General features: G+C 49.1%; 2 protein-coding genes across 2 annotated transcripts in view; one reads left to right on the plus strand and one right to left on the minus strand.

Annotated features, from left to right (window-relative positions):
- The first annotated feature begins 250 nt into the window (after window positions 1–250).
- Window positions 251–3,276, plus strand: LOC105002549 (chromosome unknown open reading frame, human C10orf120). Its single transcript, XM_010859216.1, has 3 exons — window positions 251–500; window positions 712–787; window positions 2,504–3,276. Exons 1-3 carry the CDS (start codon window positions 301–303, stop codon window positions 3,257–3,259), a joined length of 1,032 nt encoding a protein of 343 aa, XP_010857518.1. The 5' UTR covers window positions 251–300; the 3' UTR covers window positions 3,260–3,276.
- A 3,569-nt stretch (window positions 3,277–6,845) lies between these two features.
- The window catches only part of LOC105002548 (spermadhesin-1), an 8,186-nt gene continuing 1,663 nt past the window's right edge, over window positions 6,846–13,368 (minus strand). Inside the window, exons 2-5 of the mRNA XM_010859215.1 lie at window positions 11,974–12,003; window positions 10,717–10,852; window positions 8,607–8,794; window positions 6,846–7,095 (exon numbers count right to left, since the gene is read on the minus strand). Of these exons, the coding sequence (XP_010857517.1) occupies window positions 7,091–7,095; window positions 8,607–8,794; window positions 10,717–10,852; window positions 11,974–12,003 (359 nt within the window). The 3' untranslated portion in view covers window positions 6,846–7,090. The remainder of the gene's footprint in view (window positions 7,096–8,606; window positions 8,795–10,716; window positions 10,853–11,973; window positions 12,004–13,368) is intronic.

A 13,368-nucleotide genomic window follows, 5' to 3' on the forward strand; every position in this document is an offset into this window, starting at 1 on the left:
CAGAAAGAGCTGAGCAGTCTTTATGGGCTTATAAGTGGCATTGACATGGTCAGATCGTCTCCCAGCTATACTTCTCTGCCCACTCTATTCCTCTGGACTCCAACATACCGAGACCATGGCAGTGTGTGTCCATTTCACCCCAGGGGATCATCTGATGCCTAAACTCAGACCTCACAATAGCTGCCACGTAGGCCAGTTATGATGCAAGATGTTTGTGACTGTCATTTGGGTTCTCATTAAAGCTGTCTTAGGAAGAAACTCCAGGCACTGACACCTCCCATCCTAGCCTGGAGCCAGAGTATGATCAGAGAATGGGAGAATGGCTGTCCGAAGATTGGAAAACAGAGGGCTAGAGATTCAAGGGCCCAAGAGAGGATGACTACAGAGGGGAAGTTAAATAAGAATGGAATACCGGTGCGCGTTTTCAATATAAGCGATTCCTTCCTGAATAAAGAGTCCCTGTCCTCCCAAGGGGATGTATGCCCTGCTTCACCACTGGGGTGAGTGTAACTGTGCTTCTGGTCCATTCCCTCCCACCCATGTCAGATTTGAAGCCAAATGGAAGAGCCCGCCCTGTGGCTGTAGAAACCGTGATCACAGAGCATCACCCTTTGTGATCAATGTGGCATCATCCTTTGTGAGATTTCCCACTCCAAAAGGCAACACTAGGAAGACCATTTCCGAGTTCTAATACACCTCTCTGCCTTCCAGGATATGGACCAAGTTCTACAAGTCAGACCCACGCATCGCCCTCGGGAAATACTCCCCCTTGGAGAAAGAGATCCTAGTAAGTGCTGTGAAATTTATATACAGGGAGGCCCCACGGAATCCAGGCAGTTAGGCTAGGAGAGTCAGAGTTTCAAAAACCACCAGCAACACAGGTGTGAGTCTCCCAAGCAGTGGAGGAGAGTTGGCTGAGTTAACTAGTGGCTTCCATATTTGCCTAGCAAAAGCAAAATACTCTCTTATTACAAAGTCCCAAGCAGGACTGTAACTACAAGTGATAACGAATCACGGAAGCGGCCTCTTCTTGAGCCCTTATCTTGCACTAGTCGCTTTCATATATGTTATCTCATGGAGACCTCACAGGGGCCTGTAAGATCAATACAATTCTCTCAGATTCATAGTAGGTGAAAAGGAGAGTCAGATTTGAACCCAGGCTCATCTGTTCCCAAAGATCTACCCTCATTCTCACTATACAGGGTCTCGGGCACCCTCACGGATGGAGGGCAAGGGAGCCACTAGATAATTCTTTCTGTGGGTGTCCTTTGCTCCTGTCCCATTGAGAACTTTTTTAAAATTTTCCATAGTAAATGCTATATTTTTATGTTTTTGTTGTTGTTGAGGTAACATTGATTTAGGACATTATTGTTGAGGCAGTCCGAGAGCAGGTGGGAAAAGAATTTCCAGACACAGAGTACTGCAGAAAGGAGTGCTTTTATTTAAAAAAAATAGCAGAGATAAAGTGGGCATTTCGAGGGCAACAGGCTGACAACTCCTGACAAGCCAGGGAGAGTTGACCACTTTCATGAGTTAATAGCCAATTTTTATAGCCTCAAGACAAAGACAGTTCCTACTGGAAGGTTGGCGTTAGGTGATCGGAGTGTGACAGGGTGTTTACTGGAGTGGGCGTCTTTGCCTAACTGGGAATCAGGAAGCTTGTTAGTGATGATCAAGGGGACTTTTGGTAAGGTTACAAAGGGGCCCGGTTGGCTTTGGTAAGGTTACAAAGGGGCTCAGTTAGCTTTGGTTCTGGGCTCTGCTTCTGTGGCCTTGGTACAGGGCCTCACACCTGTGACCTGCAGCAAGACTCAGCAATTACATCAGCGTCTTGTGTACAACGCTGGGTTTCATATTTCTCTATGTGCTACATGTGTTCCCCACCAAAATTTAGTTTTCTCCATAACCTTACAGCTCATCTCCTTTACCCTCTTTTCCTTCCCCTCCCCACTCTTCCTTCTCTGGTAACCACTACTCTTGTTTTCTCCCCTTTACTAACCCTTGATGTACCAAACTAAGTGAAGTGAGGTTGCTCAGTCATGTCTGGCTCTTTGCAGCCTGGGGGGCTCCTCCGTCCGTGGGATTCTCCAGGCAAGAATACTGGGGTGGGTTGCCATTTCCTTCTCCAGGAGACCGTCCTGACCCAGGGATCAAACCTGGGTCTCCTGCATTGCAGGCAGACACTTTACCCTCTAAGCCACCAGGGAAGCCCCTACTAAGTGAAATAAATCAGATTGAGAAATACAAGTACTGTAGAAATTCACCCACGTGTGGATTATAAAAAACTAACCAACAAACAAATGAACACATCAATCCCCTTGAGATTTTAACCACCACCTCTCCCCACTCACCCCCCCAGCCCCCTGCCCATTGGCCCTGGAGAAGGGGATGGCAACCTACTGCAGTATTCTTGCCTGGAGCAGAGCCTGGCAGGCTCTAGTCCATGGGGTTGCAAAGAGTCGGACACGACTGATCGACTCACACACCTTTTCCCACTTGTCAGCGTCTAGGTGGCGTTCACACCGTCGCAGCCCGGAGGTTTCTGACTTACAAGCAAGAGGAAGAACGGAAAATGCTCAAGGAACTACAGACGCTGTCTGCAGACTACAAGCGGGCGGTGGACTGTAGAAGGCAACACACCCCTCCTTGTGCCACCTGTGGGTCCCTGGGGAAAATGTGGACGGCCAAGGTGATCGTGTCCCCGGAGGAGTTCAGGATGCCCCGGCGGGAGAGGCTGAACGTCAGCAAGCACATAGAGCGTATGCAGCTGGCGAGAGCCCTGCGGAGCAAGCAGCTGCTACCCTACATCGAAAGGTTTAGGGGCTCATCGCTTCTGCCTTCAGGGGGCCTGGGCCCCATGGCAAGGGCCAGGGCTGGGGAAGGCCAGGATGACGGCAACGCCGACGATGGCAACGATGCGCATCAAAAGGGGAGAGGTGAGGCGGAGAGCAAAACCTCCAAAAGACAGGAAATTAAAATGAACGTCATTTTCAAGTCAGAAGAACCCAAAAAATGCATAACGTACCATCCAAACGATCTAAAACCATTCTTCCCTGCAAAGAAAGCAGAAAGGTCCATCACTGGCTTAACAAACAGAAGTCTTTTGCATGTGTCAGAATTTCCTGGCGACCTCATGCTAATGAATCAGGATTTTCTGTCTCGGGGGATCTACCCCAGTTACGCATCACAGGCCACCCGTCTGGAAGAAGAGAATGCCTGGAAAGAGTACATGTGCAAAGTTGCTCCCCATCATTATTAAAGCTTTATTTATCTCCATGGTAACCCAGCCTCCTGGTCCTTCTTACTCCTGCAGCTCTGCCCCAGGTGTCTTTTTCTTTCTTTTCTTTCTTTTTTTTACTTTTAAAGAACTTTTCATTTAAAAAAATTTTTATTTTATATTGTAATGGGGTTGATTAACAATATTTCAGGTGTACAGCAGAGTGATTCAGTCATATATATTAATATTTTTTGGGGCTTCCCTGGTGGCTCAGCTGGTAAAGAATCTGCCTGCAATGAGGGAGACCTGGGTTCGATCCCTGGGTTGGGAAGATCCCCTGGAGAAAGGAAAGGCTACCCACTCCAGGATTCTGGCCTGGAAAAGTCCAGGGACTCTCTAGTCCAAGGGGTTGCAAAGAGTCGGACACGACTGAGCTACTTTCACTTCCATGCTCATTTTGGCTTCCCAGCTGGTACAGCGGGAAAGAATCCACCTGCCAGTGCAGAGACAGTCCATGGGATCATACTAAGTCAGACACTTCTGAAGCAGCTGAGCATACACACACACACAGAAAGCAAGTGTAAACTCTGCAAAGCCTTGCAAATCCTTGAAAAGAAGCCCTATTGAGCGTGGATATTGCCGGTGGTAGAATAAGCCATATGTCCAGAAGGGACTCATGGACTGGTTTATATAGTGGGGGAAGGGCAGAGAGAGAAGGGACATTCTGAGATGGGATGCTGGGTTCTCACCTGGACAGTGTGTGGTCTGGGGCTGGGCATCTGTGTGAGAGAGAAGGAAGGTTAGATCTAAAGCACAGATGTGTCCAGCTGGAATCAAAGCTGAAGCAACTTTGAGAAATAGACTCTGGGCCGATGTTTCGCATGATTCCTCTGAGGAGTCACTGTCAACGTCATCATGATCTTTCTGACCCATGGCATTTGGGGACACCCTGATGCATGGCCATTGCCCACATCAGTGTGGCCAAAGGCTTTCTGTCCACATGTCCATGGCCCCTTCTGTGACAGCCAGAGGTCATTATAGCAACATCGCCCAAGACCATCAGTCAGTCTCCCTCAGGCCTATGACAACCCCATGGTCACCCTGGAGGTGTTAGGACTCTGGGCTGTACACGAATGCCTGGGGAGTCTCCGAGGGGCTCTGCTCCAGATAGCCATGCCCTAGCTGGTCCCTAGCATTCCATTTGTCACTGCCTGCCATCCCCACACCCTTGAATCATCAAGGGGCTTCATGATGAGCTGTTTACCCAGGAATTCTTTTCTCTAGGTAGATGCTAGGGAAAAGCAACATAATACACAACTGAGGTTAAACAGTGCTGCCCTGGAGAAGGAACTCCCAGGAAGCAATTGACGAGTGCCTCGCAGAGATGGATGAATGCTTCTGCAGAAAATAAAACCTTTCATTGTTCTGTCCTCAGAAGCAGAGCTTTCCTTCTGACCTGAGTGTGTAGCCACTCCTTGGTTTCTGACCCCCAACTCCTCTGGCAGATGGGGTTGGGGGTGGGGCTGCCGGCTCCAGCAGCCAATCTTGCGTCCAAGAGCAGGATCAGAGGCACAAGTTGTGTCCATATTCTTGTGGAGCACCATCCTAGTCTTGAGGAGGTCCTTCTGCTTCTCTCTCTGGCCTTCAAAGCCCTCTCTGCTCTTAACTCCTGATCCCTTCCTTTATCCTCACTTAGCCACAAGCACATGCCCTGCTCACAAGAGACAGGCTGGAGGCTCTAAGGAATCCAGCAGGAGGCAGGGGACATGTCCAGGAAGAACCAGGACCTTCTGCACAGGTTTCACCCTTAACCAAACAGAGCCTTCCCAGAGATAAGGACAGGAAGAGCCCGAAATCTCTGAAAATGGCAAAGGGCCAATGCAGGGAAGTTTTCAGAGCCATCTAACCATCTGAACCCTCGAGAAATTACATAAACCATGGGAAATGCGTGTGTTGTCAATCCCACCTCCTTGAGTTTGCACCCCAGTCTTGATTCTTGACCACACTATTTCAAGTTTACAGAAGCAATGTTTGAATAGTCTAAACCCCATTTTGCAGCCATTTGCAAGGCGTTTCATCCTTGGGCACATGAGAGTAACTTAGTGTAGGTCTAGACCCCATGTCAAATCTGGAAGGACAGAGACCCTTCCTCACACAGATGACATCTTCTGTCTCAGCATCTTTTCTGGTCTGTGTTTGGCTTAGCCTACCATTGAGGGAAACGTGACTCCCATGTTAACACTGAAGACTTCCTGGAGAGAAATGTAGAGCCTCATTGGAACGTTGAAAACACAACTCTGACTTTATCAGTCATTCATTCATTTAAGAATTACTAGTAGGACCCTAAAGTTCGAGTGCTGCAATGGTACGCACTGAATAAATAAGCAACTGATACTGTATACTTGACTTCCCTGGTGGCTCAGATGGTAAAGAATCTGCCTGCAATGCAGGCGACCCAGGCTCCACTTATGGGATTGCCAAGAGTCGAATATGCCCGAGTGACTAACAGCCCCTGTATACTTAAATCTCATCGAGATCTACATGAGGCAAGTGAGAGAGGCACAAAGATGCAATGGTAGAGTCAGCCCTTCAGCTGAACCACGATATGCTTCATGGGGCTCCCCGAGCAGCAGACAGATGTGTCTGGAAGGTTGGAAGGATGGACTCCTGGCCAAGGGGACAGTGTGAGCAAAGGCTCAGAGTTGCTCAAAGGTGTGCAGTATCCAAAGCTCAGTGTGTGATGGCTCAGCCCTGAGAGGGGCCGGAGGGGAGAAGACATTAGAAGGGAGGGAAGGTCAGGTGAAGAAGGATTTGATAAAACTCTGCTAAGGTGGGTAAACTCTATGGACTGGTTTTCAACAGGAAGTGAAAAATGGAACCAGATTGTGGTTTGATGCCTATGCTGGATGACGGGGGGTGAACTGGAAAAGATACTAAAATCTACAATATCAACAAAGAAAAATCACCTTCAGAGAACTCACTCGAGGAAGGGAGATTCCAGCGTGACTTTCTGAGTTGACCTCAACAGGATGGTCCACACACACAGATTATTGTGCCTGAGGGAGTTGATGGTTCTCCCCACAAGTTCATGAAAAGACCCCCACACTCCCTCTCCTCTCTGAACAGAAGAAAGGGACACGGAAGCAGCTCCAGGCTTATAAGGGGCTGTGCCATCCCTGTTTTTGACCCTCCTAACTCCTGGTCTGAAAAAATGCAACATCACCCGACTTGATGAGCCTGCAAACCATGTGAACTTTATCTTTTACTCTCTGCAGACCTTTAAAAGGGACTATGATGCAATATAATTGATAGTTGGATGGTGGGAATCAGAAGACATTCAACATATCCTCACCAAAGATTCTATATCCTCAAGCACATTGCTTGAAACTTGGCAGGGAGCCGGGCCAGCGTCTCAAGGCTATGTCTGTAGAGGGTTTCCTTGTGCAGGCGAGGAAAATGATAAATAGACAGAGCTCTTGTCCTGAGATAGACCTCAGACCAATGAGAAGCCCTCTGGGCATAAAGACCTTCAGGAGGGGTTTCAACTACTCTCAGCGATGCCTGGGGTTCCAACCCTGTGACACCAGGACTCACAAACTAAAACAAAATCCAGACTCAGGTAAAGAGACATTATTCAAAATGATTATAATGATAAAGAGAAGGAACTAACCACAAGACTGGCAACAATCTAAAGCTCAGTAGTAAGGAATCTTTCTGCAGTTAGGAGACCAGGGGCTGGAAAGGATGGAGGTGACAGGCTGAGAGCAGGTGATCAGAAGATGCTTCTCCTTGTGGGCAGCTGATTCCAGAGGGTCTTCAAGGAATGTTGTTCTCTTTTGCAACGCTTGTCCACTCAGGCCTGAGCAGAGATCACTAAGCTGTGGGATGGAGAACAGGTTAAGTAGAGTTTAAGGAGCATTTTCTTCCAATTGACATGTGGGTGAAATTGCAGTCAATCATTAATGAGGAAAAAATACACTCTTGAGGGACTGTGCTTGGTTTGTTTTAGGTTACATATATATCTGGTCCCATTACTTCATGGCAAATATATGGGGAAACAGTGGAAACAGTGAAAACAGACTTTATTTGGGGGGGCTTAAAAATCACTGCAGATGGTGACTGCAGCCATGAAATTAAAAGACACTTACTCCTTGGAAGAAAAGTTATGACCAACCTAGATAGCATATTGAAAAGCAGAGACTTTACTTTGCCAACAAAGGTCCTTCTAGTCAAGGCTATGGTTTTTCCAGTGGTCATGTATGGATGTGAGAGTTGGACTGTGAAGAATACTGAGTGCAGAAAAGTTGATGCTTTTGAACTGTGGTGTTGGAGAAAACTTGAGAGTCCCTTGGACTGCAAGGACATCCAACCAGTCCATCCTGAAGGAGATCAGTCCTGAATGTTCATTGGAAGGACTGATGCTGAAGCTGAAACTCCAATACTTAGGCCACCTGATGCGAAGAACTAACTGATGCTGGGAAAGATTGAAGGTGGGAGGAGAGGGGGACGACAGAGGATGGGACGGCTGGATGGCATCACTGACTCAATGGACATGAGTTTGAGTAAATTCCAGGCATTGGTGATGGACAGGGAGGCCTGGCATGCTGCAGTCCATGGGGTCGCAGAGTCGGACATGACTGAGTGACTGAACTGAACTGACTGATATATGCCTGCTGCTGCTGCTGCTAAGTCGCTTCAGTCGTGTCCGACTCTGTGTGACCCCATAGATGGCAGCCCACCAGGCTCTGCCGTCCCTGGGATTCTCCAGGCAAGAACACTGGAGTGGGTTGCCATTTTCTTCTCCAATGCATGAAAGTGAAAGTGAAGTCAATCAGTCGTGTCTGACTCTTCACAACCCCATGGACTGCAGCCTATCAGGTTCCTCCATCCATGGGATTTTCCAGGCAGGAGTACTGGAGTGGGTTGCCATTGCCTTCTCCAGATATATGCCTAAAGGATTTTAATATGATCAGGAAGGGAAATTTTATATTTGAGAGGAAATGATCATCTTGTTTAGATGTAAAATAAAACTTGTAAAAGAATTTTCATGTCAGATCTTCACAACTGCAAGATCTGTGGATGCAGAAAGGCTGTCATAGAACTGGTGGATCTTTCTGGAGAAGGAAATGGCTACCCACTCCAGTGTTCTTGCCTGGAGAATCCCATGGACAGAGGAGCCTGGCAGGCTACTGTCTATGGGGTCGCAAGAGTCAGACATGACTGAGCGACTTTCACTTTCACTTCACTTCACTAGGTCACACTGCCTCTGGCTCATCTGCTGACAATGGAGTTTATTTCAACAATCATATAAATACCACAAGCCCAACTTCCCTGTACCATGCACAGAGAAGGAGGACTTATCAGCAGGTGCCTGCCTCCTTTTACCTACCTTGTGGATCCTGAAAGTATAACACTTCATAGAAAGAAGCTGGGTGCTCAGGCTCTCTGATGTACTTGACAGTCATGATACTGCCAGAAGATCTATAATCCATGAGTGAACCTTCACAAATCTTCCCCAAGACAGGAGATCCTGGCAGCCCATCTATAATCTCCAGAGACTCTTTATTACAGTTGAGTCTGTTGGAGCAGAAAGAAGGGCAGGCATCAGCCTTTGGAATCATGGTCCCTCCGGCAGGCAGCCTCCCCTGTCTAGACCCAATGCAATCACATAGCTTTGCTCACCAGACTTCCCAGGCATGGTGCCCACAGGGAAGGAGACTCACCCTTCTGGAGGAGGGGATGGTGGTCACCCAGGACCCTCCCCACACCAGGGCTGCAGGTGACTCCTTGCCTCCTGAGCAGCCCCACTGATGGGGCTCAGGGAAGCCCACCCAGGACTCTGGGATCAGGAGCCACTGGAGGGAATAGTACAGTCAACCCTGAGGACTGTTTCCTTGGGCAACAAGAATGGAGTCAGTTGAGGCCCAGACATGCGTGTGTGACTCCACTCCTGCTTCACCTTCTACACCCCTGGCACAAGGAACCCAGGACCCCCTATTAGCCTCCAGGATCTAGAGAGGCGAGAGGGGCGTCCAGCTCTCCCTGCTGTGGGCAAAGTGCACACTCGGGGTGTCACACTCCTGCTGAGGTCTCTGTCTCCTCCTCCTGCCCATCAGACCTCACCCCACCCTGTCTTCCTCTCTCAGCCACCAGCGTGTGTCCCAGCCAGGAGCGAGGTTGGAGCCTCTCTGGGCTAAAATGAGACACGGAAGGGACATCTCACGAGGACACACACTCAGCTCCCTCTATACTAGCTCACTCTTGGACAGACTGATTCTTCCCGGTCCCAAGGACAGTCATATACAAAACTGGCCTTGAAGAGGGTCAAAGGAACAATAATGAAAATTTTAAGAATAATCTACCCCTCTGATCCTAACAGAAATGGTGATGTAGGAAACGCCTGCTTCCTTCAGCCCTGGTGTGTGGTTTCGGTAGATGGTCTGAGCCCTGCTGTGAGGCAGGCATTGCCAGGTTGTCCTCACACAGAGCAGCTCCTCCATCTAGTGGAGACCTGACCCTGTGGAAGGTCTGGAGGGACAGGGCCCTCAGTCACAAGATAACATCACCTGTCTCAGCCACCACTGTGGACAATACATCACTTGGTCTGCAATTGGTGGCAATGTGGCCCCTGTGTTAACATCTGTGAAGAGTAATCTTCTATAGAAATGCTACAACTTTTTGCTACCTTGACAGTGCTTTCTGTTGCAGTATTATTCATCCTGTCTTTTAATTGTTCATTCAGTCTTTCATTCATCCACTCAGTCACTAGTTAGAAAACATTTCTTAACCGCCAAAAATAAGACTCCCTTTCTTGTAGGCACAAACTCAGACATGGGCAGGAATGGTGCGTGCATCATCGCTCAGTCATGTCGCTCAACTCTTTGAGACCCTATGGACTGTGGCCCATCAGGCTCCTCTATCCGTGGGATTCTCCAGGCAAGAATATTGAAATGGGATGCCAGTCCCTTCTCCAGGGGATCTTCCCAAAGCAGGTAATATATGGAGCACAAATCCGAGAAATATCTGCCCAGCTGTGGACAGAGTCAGAGCAGGGGTTTCATGTGTGATGGAAAAGTTCTTCCAGTGAACTCGTGAACTAGGAAATGAGGACCCTAAGCAGCAGGTGGTGAGTCTGGGAGAGGTGGAAGGTGCCTTTCAGGGAGAGGGGACAGTGTGAGCAAAGGCTCAGAGCTGCCCAACAGTCTGATGGGTCCACAGCTCAGTGTGTGCTGGCTCAGCTCAGAGAGGGGACAGAGGGGAGAAGAGGTTAGAAGGGAGGGGAGGTCGGGGTCCCCTGGAGGGATCTGAAAGCCATGCAAGGAGGGTCAGCTCTATGCAGAGGGCAGGGGGCCATGCAGGGTCATCAGCAGGAGTGAGCTGGAGTCAGGATGTGTCTGGATGTGTGTGCTTGGTGGTGCAGGGGGAACGGGAAGGGGCAAAGAGGGACACCTTCCCATAAAACCACACCATCAGCAAAGAACACTCAACTGAGTACTTACTGGAGATATTGGATAGACACCCTAACATGGTACTCTGGTGGCATCTGGATAGTCCAGACACAGTTTGTTTTCGGTCCGTAATAGGTGGCGATCACTCCAGACTCCTCTTTGAGGATCCCCCCACAGTTAGTATTCCCTATAACAGAAGAGAGGATCCCCCCACAGTTAGTATTCCCTATAACAGAAGAGAGGATTCCAGTCTCCCAGAAGGTGCACCAGGCTGCTGGGCTCTGTGCCACCCCTCGCCCACCCCACTGCAGGTGGTCCTGACTCCCACTCCCCAATCACAAACAGACATCCACCATGCAGTCTGAGCATCCAGGAAAATGTGGTTTTCAAGGTTTTACTCTTTTCAGAATTTTAAAGAGATCCATACCCTTTACTGCAGTTTGTTTTGATCCCTGAAAAATATAAGAGTTTAACACCTTGTCAGCAAAACATTGTTTGTCAAGTGAAAGTGCAAGTCGCTCAGACGTGTCCGACTCTTTGCGACCCCATGGACTATACAGTCCATGGAATTCTCCAGGCCAGAATACTGGAGTGGGTAGCTGTTCCCTTCTCCAGGGGCTCTTCCCAACCTAGGGATCAACCCAGGTATCCCACATTACAGGCATATTCTTTACCAGCTGAACCGCCAGAGAAGCCCATTGTTTGCAAAGTGAAGATAAAATAGCACTTTCGTCATTGGTGTTTTGATCAAATGAGTTCAAGTTTTACCTGGACCTGAAAATCACTAGGGAAATCAGTCAATCATCGATTGATCAATCATCAGTCACTCAATCATCTATCAGCCCCCACATCAGGGGGCAAGCTTTCTCTTTGCCCAGCACCCCTCTGATGCCAAAGCACCCTCTGCCTGGAGGCTCTCATATCTGACATTGGACATAGTGATGCCCCTCAGCCCTCCAGGCTCCAGCCACTGAAGGTGGCTCCATAGTCCTGGGACACCTGCGCTGTGGAGAGGTGGTCCCATTCCTGCCTCATGAGGTTGTGCAGGCAGGAGGGCAGGGGAAGCTCCTGGGTTGTGGAGGTGAGGAGGGGAGGGAGAAGGAACAAGGTGGGAGTCGTAGGAGGTCAGGTTATGGGACCCCAGGGATTTTTAAGACCAAGGCTGACGGTCAGCTCCGGAAACGCCAAGTTCCTTTAACCAAAAGGTAAACGACACCAGTGTTTCCAGGACAGGCATCTGAACTGAAGCCCTAAAGCACTGCTCCCCGTGAGGAGCATAAAATGGTAAAGCATTAAGACGGTACTTACGGGGGGGCCAGTCCATTGAATCCACTGTGGCTGGAAAGACATCAAAAGAGAACAACAAATGAAAAGCTGGAAGTTACTGAAGTGTCAAGGCTATATAGCACATACAGTGAGCACCCTGTTAGGAGGGGCTGTGTTTCCAGGGATCGTGCTGGGCACACAATACTTGGCTGCCCTCATCCTCGGAAGAGCTGGGTCCTGCAGGGACAGAGCAGGAAGGAAGTCTGGCGCTCAGCCATCAGGACTCGCTTATTCAGCTGTGACTGTCTGTTTCTCAGGCCCACTCAGTGAAAATGAATGTTCTGGTTCTGGAGCCACAGTCAGACAAGTCAGCTCTCAGGAGGCTGAGTGGCTTCTCCAGTTAACCTGGGAGTTTCTGCTCGGCAGGTTGAACCTGCTATTTCCTAGGAAACCTCTCAGTCCTGGGCCAAACAGAACAGAGGGGCACTCAAAAATAACTTGAGTATTTTTTGTAATTCTTCAATGAGACCAATGATGAATTTGCTTTTGGTGTAAATACATGGAATAAAAATCTCAGCTGAGAAGAAATAAGAATTCTTAATTTATGCAAGTTTCACCATATCAGGGAACTGAGGCAGTGACCTGACAGCAATCACTGTTTCCTCTGGTGTTGTGGCTTGTAGTTTATCCTCAGGGCGTGACAAGTGGGCACAGCCAGCTCAGGAAACAGACTGGGGCCCAGTGCGCCTCGGGTGAGAGCTGGGTGGCTTTAGACAAGGTATTTATTCTCACAAACCTCAGTCCATGCACCTGTAAACTGGAAATTTAATAGTAACAGCCTCCTTGGTTCCAGAGGACAGTTCACGTGCACACAGCTCGGTGCCCATCCCAGAGAGGCTGTCCACTATGCTCCCTGCCACTGGCAACCTCCCACCACATTCCTTTCCCATAGACACTGCTTTCCTCAGTAGATTGAAATCAACAAGCGCTCTGGAAGCTATGTGACCATAGATGTCAACCAGGACACTGGGGTCCATCTCCAGCTGCCCGTCCTGAGTACCGAAGTGGCACAGGGTTGGGGGCCACAAAGGAAACCTCCCCACCCTGGAGCGTCCGTCTCGTCTGCTCTGGAAAATACAAATCGAGGTTTCTCTGAAAGCAGATCTCAAGGGCAGAATCACACAACTTCCCACCACGGACCTGCACATACAGTGACCTCCTCTGATCTAGAATCTAAGGTCCCGGCTTTGAAGCAGGGGAACAAGCAGCCCCTTGGAGGAGTTCAGGACACGTCACCCCAAAACATGCCATCCTGATCTGTTGATTTGAACTGATGGCTCTTGAGAAACAGCAGATGCAGGAAGGGCTCTGATGGACCTGTTTCTATCTATAAGCTGCCCACAAAGTGTCCCAGGAGCAGGGCTCCCCTTCCCCACC

The sequence above is a fragment of the Bison bison genome, unplaced genomic scaffold (assembly GCF_000754665.1).
Source record: "Bison bison bison isolate TAMUID 2011002044 unplaced genomic scaffold, Bison_UMD1.0 scf7180017864456, whole genome shotgun sequence".
Classification (NCBI taxonomy): domain Eukaryota; kingdom Metazoa; phylum Chordata; class Mammalia; order Artiodactyla; family Bovidae; genus Bison; species Bison bison.